Source organism: Melospiza georgiana, chromosome 27 (assembly GCF_028018845.1).
Source record: "Melospiza georgiana isolate bMelGeo1 chromosome 27, bMelGeo1.pri, whole genome shotgun sequence".
NCBI lineage: Eukaryota > Metazoa > Chordata > Aves > Passeriformes > Passerellidae > Melospiza > Melospiza georgiana.
In genome coordinates, this window is record NC_080456.1 from 5,153,330 (window position 1) to 5,175,182 (window position 21,853).

The 21,853-nt window shown below is 51.4% G+C and overlaps 2 protein-coding genes across 2 annotated transcripts; one reads left to right on the plus strand and one right to left on the minus strand.

The window, feature by feature from the left end:
• Positions 1-2,340: 2,340 nt before the first annotated feature.
• On the minus strand, positions 2,341-9,110 carry HINFP (histone H4 transcription factor). Its single transcript, XM_058041215.1, has 9 exons — positions 8,921-9,110; positions 8,023-8,249; positions 6,016-6,127; positions 5,412-5,564; positions 4,819-4,896; positions 4,550-4,670; positions 4,309-4,447; positions 4,089-4,213; positions 2,341-3,548 (listed from the first exon to the last, which is right to left on the minus strand). Exons 1-9 carry the CDS (start codon positions 9,087-9,089, stop codon positions 3,038-3,040), a joined length of 1,635 nt encoding a protein of 544 aa, XP_057897198.1. The 5' UTR covers positions 9,090-9,110; the 3' UTR covers positions 2,341-3,037.
• POU2AF2 (POU class 2 homeobox associating factor 2) lies at positions 9,088-20,811 on the plus strand. The gene is made up of 5 exons (XM_058041137.1): positions 9,088-9,298; positions 13,228-13,337; positions 17,988-18,030; positions 19,034-19,338; positions 20,413-20,811. Exons 1-5 carry the CDS (start codon positions 9,088-9,090, stop codon positions 20,809-20,811), a joined length of 1,068 nt encoding a protein of 355 aa, XP_057897120.1.
• The last annotated feature ends 1,042 nt before the right edge of the window (positions 20,812-21,853 follow it).

Sequence of the window (21,853 nt, forward strand, 5' to 3'; positions counted from 1 at the left end):
GGCACGTGGCAGTCGCACTCGCAGATGTCGCAGCGCTGGAACCAGCGGGGCCAGCCCGACAGCTTGGTGACACAGCCCGAGATCTTGATGCAGCCGCGGCTGGGGGAGGCTCCCAGGTGCTCCTGGCTGCCGCACGACGAGGAGCAGCGGCCCGTGAGGTCCCGCTCGCTGATCTGGATGCGGCCCCGCAGGCAGATCCCTGGGGGGCAGAGCCCATCACGGGGGGCTCACCTGGGGCGGGGAGGGTTCGGGGCCGGGCCTGCAGCCCCGGTACCCCCGGGATACTCACGGAGAGCTCACCTGGAGCCCACCGGGGTTGGGAGGGTTCGGGGCCGTGCCTGCAGCCCCGGTACCCCCGGGGTTGGGAGGGTTCGGGGCCGTGCCTGCAGCCCCGGTACCCCCGCGATACTCACGGAGGCAGGAGGGCTTGGGGCTCCATCGCCCGTCGGACTGGCAGGCGCTGGCGGGGTCCCCCAGCAGCACGAAGCCGGGCCGGCAGCTGTAGCGCACCACGGAGCCCACCCACCAATCATTGCCGTGAACCACCGAGTTGAAATCCGCCTCGGGCCGCCCGCAGTTCACTGAGGACAGGGATGGAGCCAGGGTGGCAGCCCGGGCAGGGGGACAGGGGTCCCCAGGGCTGAGGGGACAGGGGCTGCGCCCTTCTGGCCACGGGACAGCCGCAGGCGTCACCAGGCAGGGCCGAGCGTGCCCCAGGCTGTGTCCCCGCCTGGCCCAGGCTGCTGGAGGCGCTCACACTTCGTGTAAGTGTGGCACAAAGCCCTGCAGCATCCCCAGGGATCCCCCGGCTTTACCTCTGCAGAAGGATTTGTAGCCCAGCCAGCAGCAGCTGCCGTTCCCACACTGGCTCCTCTTCAGCTCCTTGTGCCGCCCCTTGCAGCCCCCCAGGCAGATGGGGGCCGTGCCAGACCAGTACGTGTCCAGGTCTCCTGGGGCCACCGGGGCAAGGACAGCACTGCCAGCGCTGCCCAGCCCTCCTGGGGCCACCGGGGCAAGGACACCACTGACCCAGCCCTCCTGGGGCCATTGGGGCAAGGACAGCACTGACCCAGCCCTGCCCAACCCTCCTGGGGCCACCGGGGCAAGGACACCACTGCCAGCCCTGCCCAGCCCTCCTGGGCCCACCGGGGCAAGGACAGCACTGCCAGCCCTGCCCAGCCCTCCTGGGGCCATTGGAGCAAGGACACCACTGACCCAGCCCTTCCCAGCCCTCAGAGCCCCACAAAAGCCACCCCAGCCCTCCCCAGCCCTGCTGTGAGTGCAGCCACTCAGCTCCCACGTCCCCATGCCAAGCCTTGCTCTTGCTCTTTACTGGGCACCCATAAACTTTTCCCTCATGCCCCAGGCCCCCGTTACCTTCTGGCTCCTGGCAGGAGGTGAGCGTGGCCAGCACGGCGAGGAAGAGGAGGCCCAGTGCCATCATCTGCCTCCTCCCCTCGCCCCTCCAAGCCCAGAGCCCTCTGTGCTCGCCCAGGAGAAAGTGAACTTGGTTTGCACACACCCCCCAGGCCCGGGATGCTGCAGGACGGGGGGGAGGGAGGAGACATTGCCTTTAATGCCAATCCTCTCCCCAGCAGATAATCCCTGGCAGCTGAGCCTGCCCGAGGCGGTGTTAAAGGGCCACTCCAGCAGCAGCCCCAAGGCAGCAGCAGCAGCAGCAGCAGCACAGCCCTGCCTGGGAGCTGCAAACAGAGCCAGGCTGGGAGTGCTGCGAGTGCAAACCTGGCACAGGGCCCTTCTGTCCTTCCCTCGAGGGCAGCTGAGCCCAAGGCAGGGGCCAGGCTGGGCAAGGCAAGTGCCCAGGGCAGGGATGCTGTGCCCCCAGCAGTGTGTGCTCCCAGGGACAGCTCCTGCCTCTCCCCGCAGCTCTGGGATCAAGGGGTTTCCCCCAAAATCCAGAAATTCCAGCAGCTTTTGCTCAGCTGCTTGAGAGGGAGCAATGGGGGAAGTCGGTGCCCAGCCAAGAGCAGCACTGTGTCCCCCTGGGCACATCACCTCCACACACAGGGCAGGGAGGGCACTCCAGGGACCCCAAATTCACACTGTCCTTGTCCAGCCACTCAATAAAGGATGAGCTGGCTCTGCTCCCAGGCCCAGGATACTCCCTGTATTCAAACAAACCCTGGGGAGGCACCAAAACTCAGCCCCACAGCAGGAACAGAGTGCCAGAGATAAACCCGGTCCTGCAGTGCCACCTCTGGGGAGCAGCACGCTGCAGTGCCAGCTGCACAGTGCCAGGAGAGCCTGGCAGCTCCTCAGTGCCCACCTCCCACCCTGCACCACCCCACAGAAACAGCAGACACTGCTGGGCCTGGCAGCCTGATGTTTATTTGTCTTGCCAAAGCACACCCTGCCCAAGCAGGAGCCCAAACCCCAATGTGGGGAGGACACCCAGGGGATGCCAAAAGCAGCAAGAAGCTCCCAATGTCCCAGTGCTGCCCTGGCCTCCTCCCAGAGCTGGTTCTGGGATCAGGGGAGCAAACACCACCAGCAGCAGCAGGTGAGACAGGAAATGTGTGCAGGAAGTGCTGATGAAGGCATGAAACCCCTGGAGAAGGCGTGGATGGGGCAGGACAGGCCTGCCAAGGGCCACACGTGTTCCCAGGGAAGAGGCTTCAGCACCAGAGTGTGCTCCACACACCATCCTGCCCGGGGAACGGGCTCAGAAGGGCACAGTGGTGAGCACTCCACCCTGCCAAAGCTCCCAGAAGGGTGGGAGAACCCCGACAGACCCCAATCCCCAAAAGGAGGAGGCAGACAGCTCCTTCCAGCTCAGATCACACCTGGGGGATGTGTCCCTCCCCTCTCCCCATGCTGACCAGAACCAGCAGCACATCCTCAAGCCCTCCTCCAGCAGCACATCCCAGGAGGCTGAAACTGCTGCAGAGGGGCAGCCCCTGACAGGATCTGGATACCCTGCAGCCCCTCAGAGGATCTGGATACCCTGCAGCCCCTCAGAGGATGTGGATGATGCCCAGCAGCCCCTCACAGGATGTGGGTGATGCCCAGCAGCCCCTCAGAGGATGTGGATGCCCAGCTCCTCAGCTGTTTTCTGCAGCCTGTCCATGACGTTCTCCTCCAGCTCCAGGGCTGCAGTGCCCTGCTGCTCCGAGGCTGTGCTGGCCAGCACGTAATAGACAGTCTCACTCTGGCCCTGCTCGTTGGTCCTGCTCACCACACGGATGATGGGGCTGCTGCTGCTGCTGCCTCCTTGCTCTGAGGAGGACGAGGATGAGGAGGCAGCTCCTGGGAAGGGGCTGGGCCGTGCTGGCTCAGGGCTGGGAGCAGAGCACAGGGCAGGGGGCACAGGCAGCTCTGATGTGTTCTCTGCTGGGGCAGGGTTTGCTGGAGGCTCCAGAAGGATTCCCTGCAGGCTGCCCTCGCCCTCAGGCAGCACCATGCACTCGCTGGAGCCATCCAAGGCCTCCCCACGCTTCTCCCTGTCCTTGAGCAGCTGCTCTGTGAGCTCCACGCTCTCGTAGCGCACCAGCTGCAGCCTCATGTAGCCGTCCTCGTGCTCCCTGTACCTGGGCACAGACAGGAGGGGTCAGCCTGGCACATTCCCCTTCCCAGGAGATGGGCAGCAGCCAGGGGAAGGGCACAACAGCCAAGGCTCAATCCCCGTGCTGCACAGATGGTGTTTCAGCCTCTAGTCCCAAAGGCACACCCACGTGGCAGCTTCTGAGCTCTGTGCCAGGCACAATGCCCTCCCCAGCCCACCTCCTTCCACCACTCTGCTTCACTGGGACCATTTCATGTCCATCCTCTTCCCCTCCCAGCTTTCAGGCTCTGGAAACCCTCTGGAGTTTCCTACAGGGGGTGCAGCAGAGGTTTCTGTCCCAGGACTGATCTCTCTAGAGGGGGACACCCTGCCAAGCTCAGAAGTGTCCCAGCAGAGGGAGCAGTGATGGCAGCACTTCCCTGGAGCTGCCAGCCAGCACTGCTCAGAGCCCACTGAACATTTACTGCCCTCCCAGCCACTGGGAAAGGGTCCTGAACACATTTACAGAGCCCAGGCACTGCCAGCACCACGCAGGATGCACTGAGGAGCTGCAGCTGAGCAGTACCTGAAGCGAGGATGTCCTGAGGGCCATTTGAACTGGTGCTTCTTCCTGAGGTGCACAGTGAGGTTGTTCCCCCGCGTGAAGCACTTGTCACACACGTGGCACTTGTACCTGGGCTCGGAGTCACCCTGAGGGACACAGAGCGATGTCAGCACCCACAGGGGCAGGGAAGGACACAGAAAGCTCTCTGAGAAGAACAATGCAAGCTCTGCTGCCTTCCCACCTCGTGGACCTTCCTGTAGTGCAGTTTGATGGAGCAGAGGGAGCGAGCAGAGAAGCTGCAGGCCTCGAACTCGCAGCGATACGCCGGCTCCTTGCTGTGCGTGTCCAGGTGCTTCCGCAGGTCAATGAGGTTCTTGCAGCTGGAAGCACAAGGTGAGGGAACGGAGCTGCAGCACACACACACACACACACACACAGAGGCCTCAGGGGGGTCTGGGGAGGGGGCCAGCCCTGGCCCTCACCTGTAGTCACAGTAGTCACACTTGAAGGGGCGCTCCTCGCTGTGGCGGAAGCGGATGTGGTTGCGCAGCGACGAGGGCAGCGGGCAGGTCATGTCACACAGGGGGCACTTGTAGTGGTTCACTGGGCCAAAAACGGGGAGAGATGTCAGCCCAGAGCAGGGCAGGGCAGAGCACAGAGCCCAGGGGCTGAGCTGGGAGCAGGGCCACTCACTCACTCACTCACTCACTCACTCACTCACTCACTCACTCACTCACTCTCACTCACTCACCGTGGTTCCTCATGTGGTCGCGGAGCAGCCTCTCGGTGGCGAACCTCTTGGAGCAGTGGGAGCACTGAAACCTCTGCTCTGCACCAGGGGCAGGGAGGGCACAGGGGACATCAGGGCAGGGAGAACAGCACAAGGAGCAGTGAGGAGAGGGGTTCCAGGGGGCTGCAAACCCTGGTGGGCAGCCCTGGGTCCCCGCAGGAGGAACAGCCTCCATCCTGCCTCTGCCAGGAGACACTTCCCAGGGGACACAGACTAACGGTGGGCCAGGGGAGGTTCAGGTGGGATTTCAGGAGGAATTTCTTCAGGGAAAGGATGGTCAGATGCTGGAAGGGACTGCCAGGCCCTGCCCCCTCCCCTTTGAGGCCCTGCCCACTTGCTGCCGCTGCCCAGGGGGGTGGGAGAGTCCCTCCCCTCACGGCTGGCTCACACGGTGAGGATCAATCCCAGAGGTCTTTTCCCACCTCAGTGATTCTGGGGCTGCCATCACTCAGCAGCCAAGCACACCCTCCCTTGGCTCACAGGGTTTAGGCAGCTCCAGCAACCCCACCAGCCCAGGGCAGCCCTCCCCAGCCCCTCCCTGCCCCAGGGCTTACGCTCCAGGGCGGTCTGGCGGCGGATGTGGTCGAAGAACTTGGTGTTGTTGGCAAACATGCCCCCGCAGGTGGGACAGGCCACCACCTTCTCCTGCGTGTGGCTGCGCAGGTGCTCCCGCAGCTTGCAGCGGCCCTTGAAGCTGCAGTTGCAGTCTGGGGAGGGACAGCACAGCTGAGAGCCCTCCCAAAGGACACAGCCTCACTCAACAGCACATTCCTCATCCTGTTTGGGCCAGCAAGGCTCCAAAATCCCCACAGAGCAGGGTGAGATCAGCACAGGGAGATCACAAGTGGTTCTAGCACAGTACAACCAGTATGGCCCCTCAATCAGTTAAAGCAATTGCAAATAGAAGAAATTAATGAAAAAAGTCAAAGTAAAATAAATCAGCTGTAGCCTTTTCTCCAAGGTACTGATTACACATAAATAGGAAGTTCTGACCACTCAAGTGGATTCCCTGAGGGAACTTCTGCAGGAATCTTTCATGGTCAAAACCATGGAATTTGAAAACCTATTTTTGAAGGCCAAGGGGCTCTCTGAAACCTGTTCCCATGTTTGCCACCCAGCCCAAAGCTGTGAGGAGAGGCCCTGCAGGCTCCCACAAACCTTTCCAGCCACAGAGCAGCACATGGTTCTCCTTCCCTGCTGCCTTGTACTCGGAGCAGAAGCTGTGATCCTCCACGTGCCGGTAGAACCACTCGGGGTTGTCAAACGACCTCTGAGGGGACAAGGACACACAGGACAGGGTGAGACAGACCAGAACAAACCCAGATGCTCCCACATGGCTCCAGACAGAGCCTGTAGTTGTGCAGCACAGTGGCAGAGATGATATTTTTGCCGTGACAATGGGAGAGAATGATGCATCTGACTCCACCTTATCAGAAGGCTAATTAGTTACTTTATTATACTGTCTTATTCTATGTTATATTGCACTATGTTACATTACAGCTAAACTGAATCTGCCAAGCACTCAACTGCACTGAATCTCGTGACTGTCAGCCCACAGTCCTGACACACACACACACACCTGGCCCTGACAGGCCAAGGAACCAAAACCCCATCACTGTGGGTAAACAATCTCCACATTGCATCCAGCTTAGGCACAAACACGGGCACAGCAAATGAGGTAAGAGTTGTTGTGATCATTCTCTGAGGTTCAGAGAATGTGAAACCCAGGAATATTCTTGGGAAGAATTGTGCCTTGCTTTTCTCTGTGAAGAGAAATGTGGTAACATGTCACGGTCACATTTTCTGAAAAATCCCTTTGCCAGGATTTCTTCTCCAGGGAAGCTGAGAAGCCTCAGAGAAAAATGAAACCAATAATTATCTGATTGCTTCTCCTGTGTTTGGCTGCTTTGGAATGTGGTCTGCAGATTTTTTATCCAACTGGTCATTGTTTGATTGGCCATTAAGTAAAAACAATTCACATGAAACCAATCACGGCCAGCTGTGTCAGACTCTGAGGAGTCAGTCACGAATTTTTATTATTCATTCTTGTTAAGCCTTCTGTCTGTACCCTTTCTCTTTCTTTAGTATAGTTTTAGTATAGCATATATATATTATATATATATATAATATATATAATATAATGCAATGTAATATAATATAATACCATGTAATATACAATGTAATGTAATGTAATATAATAAATATAATATAATATATCAGCCTTCTGAGAACATGGAGTCAGTCATGAATTTTTATTATTCATTCTTGTTAAGCCTTCTGTCTGTACACTTTCTCTTTCTTTAGTATAGTTTTAGTATAGCATAATATAATATAATATATGTAATGTAATATAACATAATGTAATATAATGTAATGCAATGCAATGTAATATATAATGTATGTGATATAATGTAATATGATGTGATATAATGTAATATTATGTAATAGAATGTAATAGAATGTAACATAATGTAACGTAATATAATGTTATATTATATTATATTATATTATATTATATTATATTATATTATATTATATTATATTATATTATATTATATTATATTATATTATATTATATTATATTATATTATGTTATATTTACACATTCATATGTATTAATGTATATATAAATGTATAAAGCATATTATATATAATATTAATGTATAGTATAATATATAAATATATTAACTATAATAAATATAATTAATATCTATTATATATTAATTATAGATTAGTATATATTAGTATGTATAATATATAATAATGTATAATATAGTATAATGTAATATAGTATAATATAATATAATGTAATATAATGTAATGTAATGTAATAGAATGCAATGTAATGTAATGTAATGTGATGTAATGTAATGTAATGTAATATAATATAATATAATATAATATAATGTAATGTAATATAATGTAATAGAATGCAATGTAATATAATATAATATAATATAATATAATATAATATAATATAATATAATATAATATAATATAATATAATATAATATAATATAATATAATATAATATCAGCAATATAAGATAATATCATTAATACAATATAACAACCAATCAGCCCCTGAGCACATGGAGTGAGACTCACTCCTATCCCAGCCCCTCCTGGGCTCCCCCACAGCAGCCCCCCGTTCCCCGGCGCTCACCTCGCAGTACTCCCAGAGGCACAGGAAGCTCTCCTGGATCTCGGGGATGATGTTGTGGCTCTGGAAGTCCAGCTGGCAGTGGCTGAGCTCCGCCTGGCCCTGCAGGGCCCTCAGCCCCCACTGCTTCAGCTTGGTGTGGTAGCAGTGGAAGTAAACGTGGCGCACCAGCTCGGCCGAGCTCGCCGGGGAGCAGAAACCACAGTCCTGCCACAGGCACGTGTACTCCTCTGCAAGGGACAGACAGACTGCTGCAACCGACAGACAGACAGGCTGCTGCTCTGGAACAGACAGACAGACAGACTGCTGCTCTGGGACACACAATTCCTCTGGAACAGACAGACAGCTGCTCTGCAACAGACAGCTGCTCTGGAACTCAAGCAAACAACTGCTCTGGAACACAGACAGACAGCTCCTCTGCAACTCAAACTGCTCCTGTGGAACACAGACCGACAGACAGCTCCTCTAGAACAGACAGACTGCTCCTCTGGAACACAGACCACTCCTTTGGAACACAGACAGACAGACAGACAGCTGCTCTGGAATCCAGACCGCTCCTCTGGAACACACACAGACAGACGGACAGCTGCTCTGGAACCCAGACCGCTCCTCTGGAACACACACACACAGACAGACAGACAGCTGCTCTGGAACCCAGACCGCTCCTCTGGAACACAGACAGACAGACAGCTGCTCTGGAACCCAGACCACTCCTCTGCCCCACACAAGCACAGCTCGAAGGTCTCTCTAAGCAAATCCGCTCCTCAAGTCCCTTCCCTCTCGCAGTCCCTGTCCTGCTGTTCCCTGCGAGCACAGCCCGACCTCCCTGGCTGTCCCTCCTGTCAGGGGCTCGTGCAGAGCCACAGGGCCCCCCTGAGCCTCCCTTTCCCCAGGGCCTCACCCAGCGGGTCCATGTCGGCGCTGGGCCCGCCGGAGCCGGGCAGGTGCTGCTGCAGGTGCTGCGCCACATGCGCGCAGAACTCCTCCATGCCGGAGGCCACGAAGGAGCACTGCTGCCACTCGCACTGCAGCACCACGGCCGCCTTACCGCCCGCACGGCCAGGCGCCATGGCCGGGCTGCTGCGGGGCCGCCCGGGGCTGCCGACCCCGCCCGGAAGCGGCGCCGGGCCCGGCGGGAGTCGCGGGCTGCGGGGGGCGAGCGGCGCCGCCAGCCCGGCCCGCCTCGGCCCCGCGGGGGGCTCTGCACCGCGACGCACCGCGCGCGCCCGCCCGCCAATCAGCGCGCAGGAACCCGCTGACTGTGCCCGGCGGCTGAGAGGTCCCGCCGGGAAGCAGCGCTCTGGCACAAAGGTTCCCAGGCTGTTTGGGGTCGTGGGCAATGGCAGTGTGGAAACGCCAATCGCTTGTTTTTAAAATTTAAAGACTTTAATAGTAATAAAATAGTAATAAAAATAGAAATATAATTAGAGTAATAACAATTTGGACAATTTGGATTAGGACAATATGAGACAATAAGAACAAAGAGTTACAGACAGTCCGGGTACCTTTTCTGGGCAAAATAAGCCCAAAAAAGGACCCACATTAACAGAGGATTAACCCTTAAAAGCAACAGCCTGTTGCATATTCATACAGCTCATCCATGATGCATAAATTCCATTCAAACACAGGATTCTGGCTGGGCAGTGTCAGCTTCTTCCCCTGAATCCTGGCGGCGTCGCTAAGCCTGAGCGAGGCAGGAAGAAGTTCGTTTCTTCTGATAAGGGAGCAATAAATTTACTCCCTTGTCAGAATAAGTTAATAATAAATAAATAAATAAATAAATAAATAAATAAATAAATAAATAAATAAATAAATAAATAAATAAATAAATAAAAGAATTCCCTTTTTCTCTGAAAGATTTAGGTGTCCTGTGGCTGCTATCTCACAGCAAGTCCTTCCTTAAAAAAGGAAGTATCTTACCTAGCATCGTTTCTATTTTAACATTTTGTTATAACCTAAAACTATATTTAACACAGTACTAAAGAGAATTAACACAGCATCACTTTCTAACACAACACATATAATATTCATTTGAATATTTGTGAAAAGCCAATCATAAAATACCCATTTTATTGTTTACATTTCGTTTCTGAGGCTTCTCAGCTGCTCAGGACAAAAGATCCTAGCAAAAGGATTAAAGGATTTTTCATAAAATGTCTGTGACACCCAGAGTGTGTTGTGCCAACACACAACAGCCTCTGCCCTGATGTGAGTGGCAAACACGTGCCCAACTCCACCAAACTCCCCAGAAAATGTGGGTGTGATGATTTTTGAATAGAAAACCCCACGCAAGAGGTTTTCATCTCAAAGAAGCCTGGCTGAGCTTTTGTTCTCTCTCTGTTTTCAATGGAATTACTTTGCAGCCAGCACAGCAAACACCTGCCCTGAGCAGACACAGGATGGGGATTTCACCGTGTGAAAAACGGCAATCACTTGTTTTTAAAAGTTTAAAAGTAATAAAATGGTTATAAAATTTCCTTTTTCCTTTCCTTTCCTTTCCTTTCCTTTCCTTTCCTTTCCTTTCCTTTCCTTTCCTTTCCTTTCCTTTCCTTTCCTTTCCTTTCCTTTCCTTTCCTTTCCTTTTCCTTTCCTTTCCTTTCCTTTCCTTTCCTTTCCTTTCCTTTCCTTTCCTTTCCTTTCCTTTCCTTTCCTTTCCTTTCCTTTCCTTTCCTTTCCTTTCCTTTCCTTTCCTTTCCTTTCCTTTCCCTTCCCTTCCCTTCCCTTCCCTTCCCTTCCATTTCCTTTCCTGAAATTTCTATCCCTGAAATTTCCTTTCCTTTCCTGAAATTTCCTTTCCTGAAATTTCCTTTCCTTTCCTGAAATTTCCATGGAATGTCAGCTCAGGCAGGAAGGAGTTCCTGGGGAAGGACCCACACTGACCATGCAAAGTGAAGCCAAACACAGATCCAGGGATTTGCATTTAAGCAAATCCCAAACGAGGCACGGTGCTGGAGACATCCCTAAATTCTAAAAACCCATTTCCGCCCGGCTCAGCTGGAACTTCCCCAGGGAATTATGAGCACGGGCTTCACTCTGCTCTGGGAAGCTGATGAGGGACAGATCTGCCCCAAATTCCTGCAGGATCTGGGAGCTGGGACTCGTCAGCAGCACCAACAATGGAAGCAGGTGAGTTCCAGCAGCTCAGCTCCTCAGAAATTGAGGAATCTTCATGGCAATATCAGGGAAGGAACAAACTGTGCTGTCCTTGGGCTCCTATTGAAAAAAAAAAAAAAAAACCAAAAAAATCTGTCTAGAATAGACATGTGACATCTTAAATGTCCAAGAATTTAATAGTATCAATTAATATTCTGCCTTCTCCAGAATGAATTTATATTCCTTCACAGGGCAATGCTTTGTTCCTATTTTTATTTTTTTTTTTCAAAAGGCCGTTAGATCAAAGTGATGTGAAATTGGATTCAGTTTGCTTGGAAATGATTTAAACTCAGGCCTGAATCAGCATTTTCTTCCCCAGTGTTGCCAGTGGCAGAGTTGTCTGAAGATTTTTGGATAATCCACTGGCACCAACAGGTCCAGCTGTGTGCCAGCTTCAGCCCGGGGTTAGAGGGCTGAGTGATGCTGAATTAAAACAACTTGGGCAGAGGAATAAGTGAGGATGTGAGAACAGAACAGCAGAGGGGTGTGGAAATGATTTTCTAATGCCTTCAGAGCGCAGCAAAGGTGTCAGGAAACCTGCAGAGCACCAGGCCTGCTGGAATTCCTCCCCCTGGGAGAGCTGATGTCCATTTCTGGCCACTTTTGTTGCTTTTTTTATTTTGGTACTCTCATCTCCGCCTCATTTTTGGGAATCTCTCCCTTGCTTTGTGTTTGCTTTGTGCCTGGCCTTGGCTGAAGCTCTCTGGTCAGCACTCAAACACCAACATAAAATTCCTCTCGCCCAAATTTGCAGCTGCTATGACCTCAAAAATAATAAAAAACCCACTTGGGGCAAGGCCAAGGCAGCAGTGTGTTGTTTAAACCCCCCCCACCTCTCCTGGTATGTGCGTGTGTGCACCTGGAGCCACAATGGCACCAGAAACGGAGCCAAGGGACACATCCTGAGGGGCAGAAGAGCCAAATGATAAATCCTGGAGATCAAACACATCAGCTGTGCCCTGGCAGTTTGCTCTGCCTCTGGAGAGCGTGCCTGTGTGTTTTCCAAGGGATTAGCTTCAAAGGCAGGCGGGTTTTTTCCGGGATAATTCAATAAAAGCCCCCGTGGATGCTCCTCCCTGGCTCCGCAGGTGCCAGCTGGGTTCAGGCAGGATAAAAAACTGTCCCTGCATTGTCCCCCAGCTCTCACCTGTGCCACAGTCTCTGTGCAAAGCCCAAAATCCAGCCCGGGCTCAGGGGGAGGGCAGATCCCTCGTGCCAAAGCCACCCAGAGCTGGTTTGGGCTGTGCTGGGCTCCAGGGCAAAAAAACAGAGCCAGACCCTGCAGGTGCCAGGGCAGGGAGCCTTTGTGCCTTCCCAAAAGAATATTCTATTAATATCAACACACAACATTTTATTAATATTAATATTAATATTAATATTAATATTAATATTAATATTAATATTAATATTAATATTAATATTAATATTAATATTATCTATTTATATAATAAATATATTTTCTATATTTTCTCTCTATATATTCCTATATATGGGAATATATATAATTTATTAGATATATATATTCCCATTATACATATATAAATATATATAATATTAATATATTAGATGCATTATATATTAGATATAATATATTCTTATATATTATCTATTATATGTAAAATATATAATGTATATAATATTCAATATACAATATATTATATATAATATATATAATATATAATATATAATATATATTATATAATATATAATATATTATATATTATATATATGTTATATATTATATATTATATATTATATATTATATATTATATATTATATATTATATATTATATATTATATATTATATATAATATATAATATATAATATATAAAATTGAAAATATAATATATATATATTATATAATTACATATATAATATATAATAGATAATTTCCATACCTAGAAAGATATCTGTTTCTAGATTACAAATACTTCTGTATTTCTAGATCTAAGAATTGCAGATTTGTACTTTCCCCTCCCAACCCGACGCACAGAGGGGCTGAATTTGCCTCTCGCGGCTGCTCTGTGCCCTCCCTGAACCGTGCCCTCGCTCAGTCCCTGCAGATTTCGGCAAACGCGTGTACCAAGGGGTGCGAGTGAAGCACACGGTCAAGGATCTCCTGGCTGAAAAGCGATCCCGGCAGAGCAGCGGCTCCCGCTTCAGCGTGAGTCCCGTCCCGTCCCACACCCCCTTTTTAACCCCATAAATTCCCTCATCCCACCCTCTGCTTCAAAACCAGTCTGGGACACTGCCAATATTGATAGAATTGATATAATTAATATAATGCATGCCCCAAAACATGATGGCTCCTTGACTTTCAGATCTGTCAACCTCAAATGCCTCAAAGCCCTTTTTTTTCCCCCTTTTCCAAGCATGGCAGTGATGTTAAATTCCCTTTTCCTTTCACATCCCACGTGTGACCCCTTCCCAAGCCAAGTTCCTTTTCCAGCAGCTACACTTGGACAAGTCAGTGCCCTGAAAATATCTGTCCTTCCCCGAACGCTGAGCTCCTTCCAGCTCCTCTCAGGGCGCCAGGGGAGCTGCAGGGATGTGATGGGCTGGAAAGAGGCCAAGCATCAGCTTGGAAGAGATGATTTCCTCTTCAAGTGCCTCTATGGCAACAGCAAACCCAAGTCCTGCTGCACTACATTGGCTTTATGTCTCAATTGCCAGCCAGAAAAGTGAGGCTGTCCCAAAAGGGGACACGATATTGTGATGGCAGGATGAGGTGGCATCCAGAAGGGGACACGATATGGTGGTGGCATCCAGAAGGGGACACAATATTGTGATGGCATCCAGAATGGGACACAATATTGTGATGGCAGGATGTGGTGGCAGCCAGCGGCGCAAAGAACCTTCCCTGGGTGCTCCTGGCACTCCCCTGTGCTGGGCAAAGCTCCTCACCTCCAGCTGGGGCAATGGCAGAGGAGCAGGAGCAGGAGCTGTGCCCTGCAAGGAGAGAAAGGGAGCAGAACCTGGGATCACTGACAGCAGAAATTGGGAGTTCTGATGCTTTTTTCCCCAAAAACCATTCACCTCTGGCTTCTTTTTCATACCGAAGGAGCCTCACAGTGACTTACTTGCTGTGACTTTCAGGCCCACTAACTCTGCAACAAAACAGGCAGGAAAAAAATCCCAAAACAGGATTGGGCATCAACAAACAGCAAAATCCAGCCACTCATCCATCCCCACAGGCTCAGCTGCTGCAGGCAGGCAGAAGCCCCCTGAGGGAAGAGTCACAGGGCAGGGCACACTCCCAGCAGGCAGATATTTAGGAAGAGTTCTCTTGGAATCTCTCGCTGATCAGAGTGACCCTGAGAAGAGTTTGAAAGTCTCTTTTCCCAGCCCAGAGCTTGAAGAAGGAGTCAGGGCTCTTCATTTCTCGGTCCCAAAGTTGTTTATTGTATCTTATGTATAAAAATTTTTCTCCTGCCCTGCTGAGGTCCGTCCAGCAGGACAGTTCCAGGCACTCTGCCTGCCCCAGGGCAGTGTTATGTCTTTATACTAAAAACTACGTGTACAATATTTACAATTACTTTCCAATACCTATCACCTGTGTTAGACAGTGAGCTTCTACTCTAAACCAATCCAAAAGTGCCACCATCACAGCAGAAGATGGAGGCCAAGAAGAAGAAGAAGGAGAAAGGCTGGACACACCCAGTTCCCTCCATCTTGCCTCCTGAACTCCATACCAAAAACCCCAAAATCTACTTTTCCACCCTGTGGTAACTTCACTATTATTCTACCTAAACTGTTATGGCTTGCTGATCCTCAAACAAGGTTGGTACTTTGCTCCATGGGTCATAATCAAACCCACGGGGGCATTTTGGGCTCTGTGCCAGGGTCTCTGAGCCCCCTGGCAGGGTTTGGGCTGCTCAGGACAGCCAGAGGGATGTTCTGGGTCCTGGCAGAGTTCTTGGGAAGCAGCTGAGAAAACAGCTCCTGTTGGTGCTATCACCAGTGACCTGCTCCCTGTGTGGAGGCGGCAGCTTCAACAGCACAGAGGAAACGCCCTGGGACTGTAAAACCCTCCTGGCTTTATTGTCCTGGCTTTATTGTGCTCAGAGCCCAGCATTGTGTGCGTGTGTGATGCAAAACCAGCCCCGCTGCTCATTCCCTGTGAGAGACAAAAAATGATTGTGCAGGGCAAACATCCGTATTTGCTTGGACGCATCATGAAAAGAGCAGCTGGGAGTGCAGCTCTGTTTGTCTGGCAGAATATAACCCAGAAAACAAGCCAGGGGCAGATAACTGAACACCCCTGTGGCTGTTGGTGATGCAGGGTCATTTAGCTGCATCTTTTGTTTGAGGGTGATCTTTGCTCCAGAATTAAACCAGCCCTGGGCAGTTGTTGGTGCCAGGCCTCTACCACCACCCGAGCCTGAACCTCCTCACTCATCCTCCTCCTTACCCTAGGAATAGTCTATGAATGAATTCAAGGGGGATTAGAATGAGCAGAATAACAGAAAGTTAGTCTAACTTTGAGTTCCAGGCGGATTAGAATGAGCAGAATAACAGAAAGTTAGTCTAACTTTGAATTCCAGGCGGATTAGAATGAGCAGAATAACAGAAAGTCAGTCTAACTTTGAATTCAAGGTGGATTAGAATGAGCAGAATAACAGAAAGTTAGTCTAACTTTGAATTCGAGGTGGATTAGAATGAGCAGAATAACAGAAAGTCAGTCTAATTAAGACAGTTGATTTCGACTAAACAAATGATAGCTCCCACCCTATGACTTTCTTTATGTCCTACCTCCATCTAAGCTTCTCCTCAGCCTTCAGCCTCAGCAGAGCAGAGTTTTGGGATGAGGTTTCAACAATTTCCTGGCAGCCAGGCCCTGCACACATGGAGTGATGGAAATCAGGGGGTGCTGTGAGGAAACCCACCCAAAATCAGGGCTCAGGGCCGGGATTTAGGGAGGCTCTGGATTTTCCTTTGCAGAGGGGGAAACCTGCAGCTGTTCTCTGCAGGGTGAAAGGATTCCTGTGAAAAGATTCCTGTTTTCTCTGAGGTGTGGAAGGGGGTACCTGCACAGGTGAAGCAGTGCAGTGCTGTGGTTTAAAGAGGATTCATTGCTCAGCGCTCCCAGGGCAGGGACACACAGCCAGCACTGCCCTGCCCAGGCCCAGCTTTGCTTTTATGGAGGATTTCTGTTCCTTCAGCTGCTCCACTCCCCCAGAGAGGGCATGCCCTGATGCCAAAGCATTGCCACAGGGCAGGGCCAGCTCATCATTTGGAGCTGGATCCTTGAATTTAGGCAGGTTTGTAGGGGAGTTCGGAGGCAGTGAAGCAGCAGAGCAATCCCAGGCAGGATCTGTGGCTGGCCACGGGCAGGGCAGGCTGAGCCCAGCTTATCAGCAGCTGGACACACTCTGGGCCCCAGGGAGGCTGAGCAGAGCTGCACAAGATCCAGGCTCCCATTGCCATGGCAGGCAAAGGAAGCAGAGCAGGGAGGAAATGAACTAATGGGTCTCAATTAAGGCAGATAAGGAGCAAGGAGGGAAATGAAATGCAGGGCTCTGCTCTGATGAGGCCAAGGATGGGCTGCAGCAGAGGCTCGTGCACTGAATTCAGACAGGCAAAGCCCTGGTGGCTCCTGGCACCTCTGGGACTCCTCAGCACAGGTGTGTACACACAGCCAGGCAGGTCCAGGGGCTGTTGAACAGACAGGATCAAAGATTAAATGCTCTGGTAACTGGAAATGATCCCTGCTGGAGGCTGCCAGCCGTGCCCAGGGAGCTGGCAGAGCATCCCAGCTGCCATCCCTTGTGCTCTGGGCAGCAACTGAACTTCCCAGCTTGGCTTTTCCCTCTAAAAGTGACCTGGATTTGCATGGGATGGCTGCAGCTGGGGACAGGTGCAAGCCCTGCCCGTGTGACAAGGACACTCCTCTGTCCACAAGCCCAGGGGCTCCTTCCTGACACCTCCTGTCACCTCCTGTCACCTCCTCAGCCCGTGTGGCCCGTGCAGGCTCAGGGCTCATTTCCATGGCAGAGCAGGGAGCAGCTGCAAACCTTCCCTTGCAGCAGAAGGAAGTCCTCAGCGCTGGCAAATTTAATTCAAATCTAAACCTCGAAATTTGGTTGCCTGCTGTGGCAGGAACCTCCTGTTTGCACTATGCAAACTGGACAGAGCGCGCCACCAGCATGGCAGGGGACAGCAGAGTGACAGCAGGGCAGCTGGGGGCTCTCTGTTCCTTTCTGGAGCCCCCAAAACCAGAGCTCAGGGGGATTCCAGAGGAGCAGATGCCTTGGCCAGGGGCTTTGAAAGGAATTAGGCACCGGGAGTGCCACTCCAGGGGTAATTCTCTTTTACCTGGGAACAAGAGGAGAGGATGATGATGATGATTATTATTATTATTATTATTATCATCATCATCACCATTGCTGTAGGACCCAAATAGGATTTAGGAACTCTCCACCCACCCACCCTGCCAGGAAGGGCCAGGTAAAGCAGCCCTGGGGCAGCAGAGCCAGCCCAGCTGAGCTGGAATCTGCCCCTTTTGGCCACTCAGATCTCACATCTCACCTTGCCTGGTTTGTGCCAACACCCAAGGACTCCTCAGTGCTCTGCCTACCTTGAGGAGCCTGTGGGACAGGAGGAAGAAGCCAGTTAAGTTGATACTCCTCCTCTTAGCAGCTCTGCACAAGACCTTCACAATCTCTGCTTAGCCTACATCTGTTAATTCCTGTGAGGAAATCATGGAGTTAAACCCCTCACAGCAGCCAGGCTGAAATAATGTGTGTGAATCCCACTCGGAGAGCCGCCTTGCTTTGGAAAGTCATTCTTTCAAACATCTCTTTATCTTTTGCAGGGCAGCACCAGCACGGCACAGTCACCCTTTGGCCAAATGCCAGGTGAGGTTTGCCCTCCATGCTAAACACCTTCCATGCAGGTGGGAGGGTTGGCACAGCCCTTCTGTTCTCCTCCAGAGGATGTGGAACAAGCCCCAGAGCAGGGCCACCCCTCAGAGGGAGCCCAGGAGGAAAGTAATTAAAAGAATAAATTAAAAAAAAAAGAACAGCAATAAAAGTATAAAATCATCAAACTGAGTAATTAAAGCAGTTCCCACCTCCTTTAGCAGAGGAGCTGTGCAGAACCCCTCCTTCTCCTCCTGTGTTTTCCCATTTTCCCTGGAGCTCCTTTTCCTCCTGTGTTTTCCCATTTTCCCTGGAGCTGCAGAGAGAAGGCACCAAAGCAGGAGCTGTTTCATCCCTTGGCTCTCGGGCAGGGAGAGCAGAGTGAGGCTGGAACCTCCTCCCCAGGGCTGTGGCACAGCGAGGAGGAAGCACAGGCTGAGCTGACCTCCATCCCCCTGCCCTCCTATTTAAAGCTCCCCCAACACTTTGGGTTTGCTGCAGATGGAGTCACCAGGTGGAACCAACAGCACCTCTGTGCTCACACACCTGTGTCAGGGCAGGGATGTCACCCTGATTTTTTTAAGATTTTCTAAGCCTTCTGATGTTTACATTCTTGTAGCAAACTTTCTCACACACTTTCTGTAAATAAAGTGTGTTTATATATTCATTGTTTTGCATTCCTTCATGGAGGAGGAGAAATTTGATGGGCTGTTGGTTTGTCCAGTGTCATTGGAGAGGTGGCACTGTCACCCTCCAATCCACTGTCACTTTTGGAGATCTATAAAAGTTGGAGTCAGAAATTAAACTTCCCTTTTTACCTTGAGAGCAGCAGTGTGTGCTCACGTTGTTTCGTGTCCTACAGTGCCACAGGGTGGGTTCCTGGGTGATGCTGGAGAGAAAAGAGCTCTGCTTTGCACCCATAGAGGTGTCCATCATTCTGTGGCAGCTGTAAGAATTTTCTTTACTCTTTTCCCTTTCCCTCCCCATTTTCTGTCCCCAGGCTCTCCCAGCACCGCTGGTTACTACGGCGTGCGCAGACCCTTCCCACCCGAGCTGGATTTCCACGGCACCAAGCAGTTTGGCAGCGATGCCTACCCCTCCCCTCTGGCCTCCAAGCCCTTCTCCTGCGACCCCTCTGCCCCCCAGGGCTGCCCAGCCCTCCTGGAGCCCTATCTCAGCGAGCAGTTTGGGGATCACCGTGCTGCTCCTCCTCCTCTCCCGGCTGCCACCAGCTCCTTCTTCAGCGCTCCAGCCGTGCCCCCTCTGCTGCCATCCTTCCCCAGTGACACGGGACACTTCCTGCTCGTGAGTGCCTCCACGCTCTGTCCCCAGGGCAGGGTCACCCCCTCGAATGTGGGGTTCAGCCAGGGGGGCTCGTGGGGGAAGGATGTGGCTGTCCCAGGAGCAGCCATGGCAGGTGGGACAGGGTTCTGCAGGGAGGGTTTTTCTCTTTGGTTCCATCTAAATGTGGTTTTTCTCTTTGGTTCCATTTCACTGTCCCCTGTTCCTGTTGGAGGCATCCCTGGAGACTCCCATTCTGCCCTGAACAGGACACTGCCCCCAGGCTCGGGGTGGGATTGTGCAGGGCCAGGAGCAGGATTTGATGGTCCTGGTGGGTCCCTTCCAGCTCAGGATAACTCTGTGATTCTATGGTTTTATGAATCCCTCCCTCCCTGAGGTTCTAGAAACAGCCCTTGGTGACTCCAGGCTCCCTATCCCAGCTCCACTCACAGCCCCACCACAGAGCTCCTGATCCTGTGGGATCAGGGCTGCTCAGTCCTACTGGGACCCTGCCCCAGGCCCTGCTGCCAGGATGGAAGTTCCCTTTCACACTTAAAACCCCAAACACTGCTGATAAGATGGATGTTTCCTTTCACACTTAAAACCCCAAACACTGCTGATAGGAGGGATGTTCCCTTTCACACTTAAAACCTCAAACACTGCTGATAGGAGGGATGTTCCCTTTCACAGCTCAAACCCCAAACACTGCTGATAGGATGGATGTTTCCTTTCACACTTAAAACCCCAAACATCACTGATAGGATGGAAGTTCCCTTTCACAGCTCAAACCCCAAAAACTGCTGATAGGAGGGATGTTCCCTTTCACACTTAAAACCCCAAACACTGCTAACAGGATGGATGTTCCCTTTCACACTTAAAACCCCAAACATTGCTGATAGGATGGATGTTCCCTTTCACACTTTAAACCCCAAACACTGCTAACAGGATGGATGTTTCCTTTCACACTTTAAACACCAAACACTACTCCAGAGCCACAGAAACCCTTTGGGCATTCCCAGGGATAGATATTCCATTCCCTCCAGGACAGGCTTTTGTTCCTAAGCGTTCTCCTTGCCTTCTCTCCCTGTTTCCCTGCAGAGAGAGCCCTGGGAGCAGCCCTCACCCGAGAGCCTTGGCCAGCCTGACAGCGCCTGCTCGGAGCCCCTGCAGGCGCTCCCTGCCACCTCCAGCTGCCTCTCCCTGCCCGAACCCGGAGCTGCTTCCCCGTTCCGAGGCTCAGGTTGGAGCCCAGCCCTCCCTGGAGCCCAGGCCTACCCTCTGCACCCCCTTGAAGACGCTCACTACTCCCCCAGCTACGCTGCCACCTCGCCCTACAGCCTGTCCCCGTTCATGGCTGTGGCCAGCGAGCCCTCCAGGATGAGCCACCTGTGCCCAGAGCCACCCTCGGAGCCACCACACCTTCCCGAGCACTCTGCCTGGGCCAAAGAGGATGGAAGTGCCCTCTGGGGGACTTATGAAGGCAGGAGAACTTACTGAGGAGAGAGAAGAGCAGGAGGAAAGAGAAGCAGACCATTATAAAGCAAATTTTACCCTCATTCCTATGGTGGTGTTCGCAGGGGTCCCAGGACGAGGGAAGAGATGAGAATCTTGACTCCATCTTTCAGAAGGCTGATTTATTATTTCATGATACATATTATATTAAAAGAAAATGATATATTAAAACTGTACTAAAAGCATAGAAGAAAAGATTTCATCAGAAACCTAGAAAAGAATAGAATGATAATAAAATCTTGTGGCTGCTCACAGCCTCGACACAGGAGGCTGTCATTGGTCATCAAGTAAAAACAATTTCATATGTTAAGTAAAATATTCTCCAAATCACATTCCAAAGCAGCAAAACAGGGAGAAGCTGAAGCTTCCCAGCCTCTCAGAAGAAAAGATCCTAATTAAAAGATTTTTCAGAAAATATCTCTGAGACACCTTCCTAAAACTGCTCCTCCAAGCGTGATGCTTTGTGCTCTGGTCAGAAACACAATCACTGGACACACCACACTGAGCTCGGGTGGTGCCTTCTGGTGTCTCCAGAAAGGGATTTCTCCCAGCCCCACAAGTAAAATACCAGCCTGAAAAACCACAGTAAAATACCAACTTAAAACCCTCTGTGCTCTTCAGGTTTTTTCTGCAACAAGGATCCCTCCTCAGGGGGCTTTGCCAGCCTAAATGGTCTGGGGGCTCTGGAGGGTGTGGGCACTGCCCTGCCTGCTGACCCGTACCCGAGGAAGCCTCACCATCCCTGAAGGGCACCAAATACTCCATCCCTGACACCCCTTTTACCCTGAATGAGCCCACAGCACATCCACACCCGCCTGGTGGGCTGCTTGGGGACATCCAGGAGGGCTGGCAGTGCCAACGGGACCAGTACCCAGCCCCAGGGGCATCCAGGTGGCCTGGCAGTGGAAGTGGGAGCGATAGCCAGCCCTGGGGGCACCCAGGTGGGCTGGCAGTGCCAATAGGACCAGTAACCAGCCCTGGGGACATCCAAGTGGGCTGGTAGCGCCAATAGGACCAGCCCCGGGGA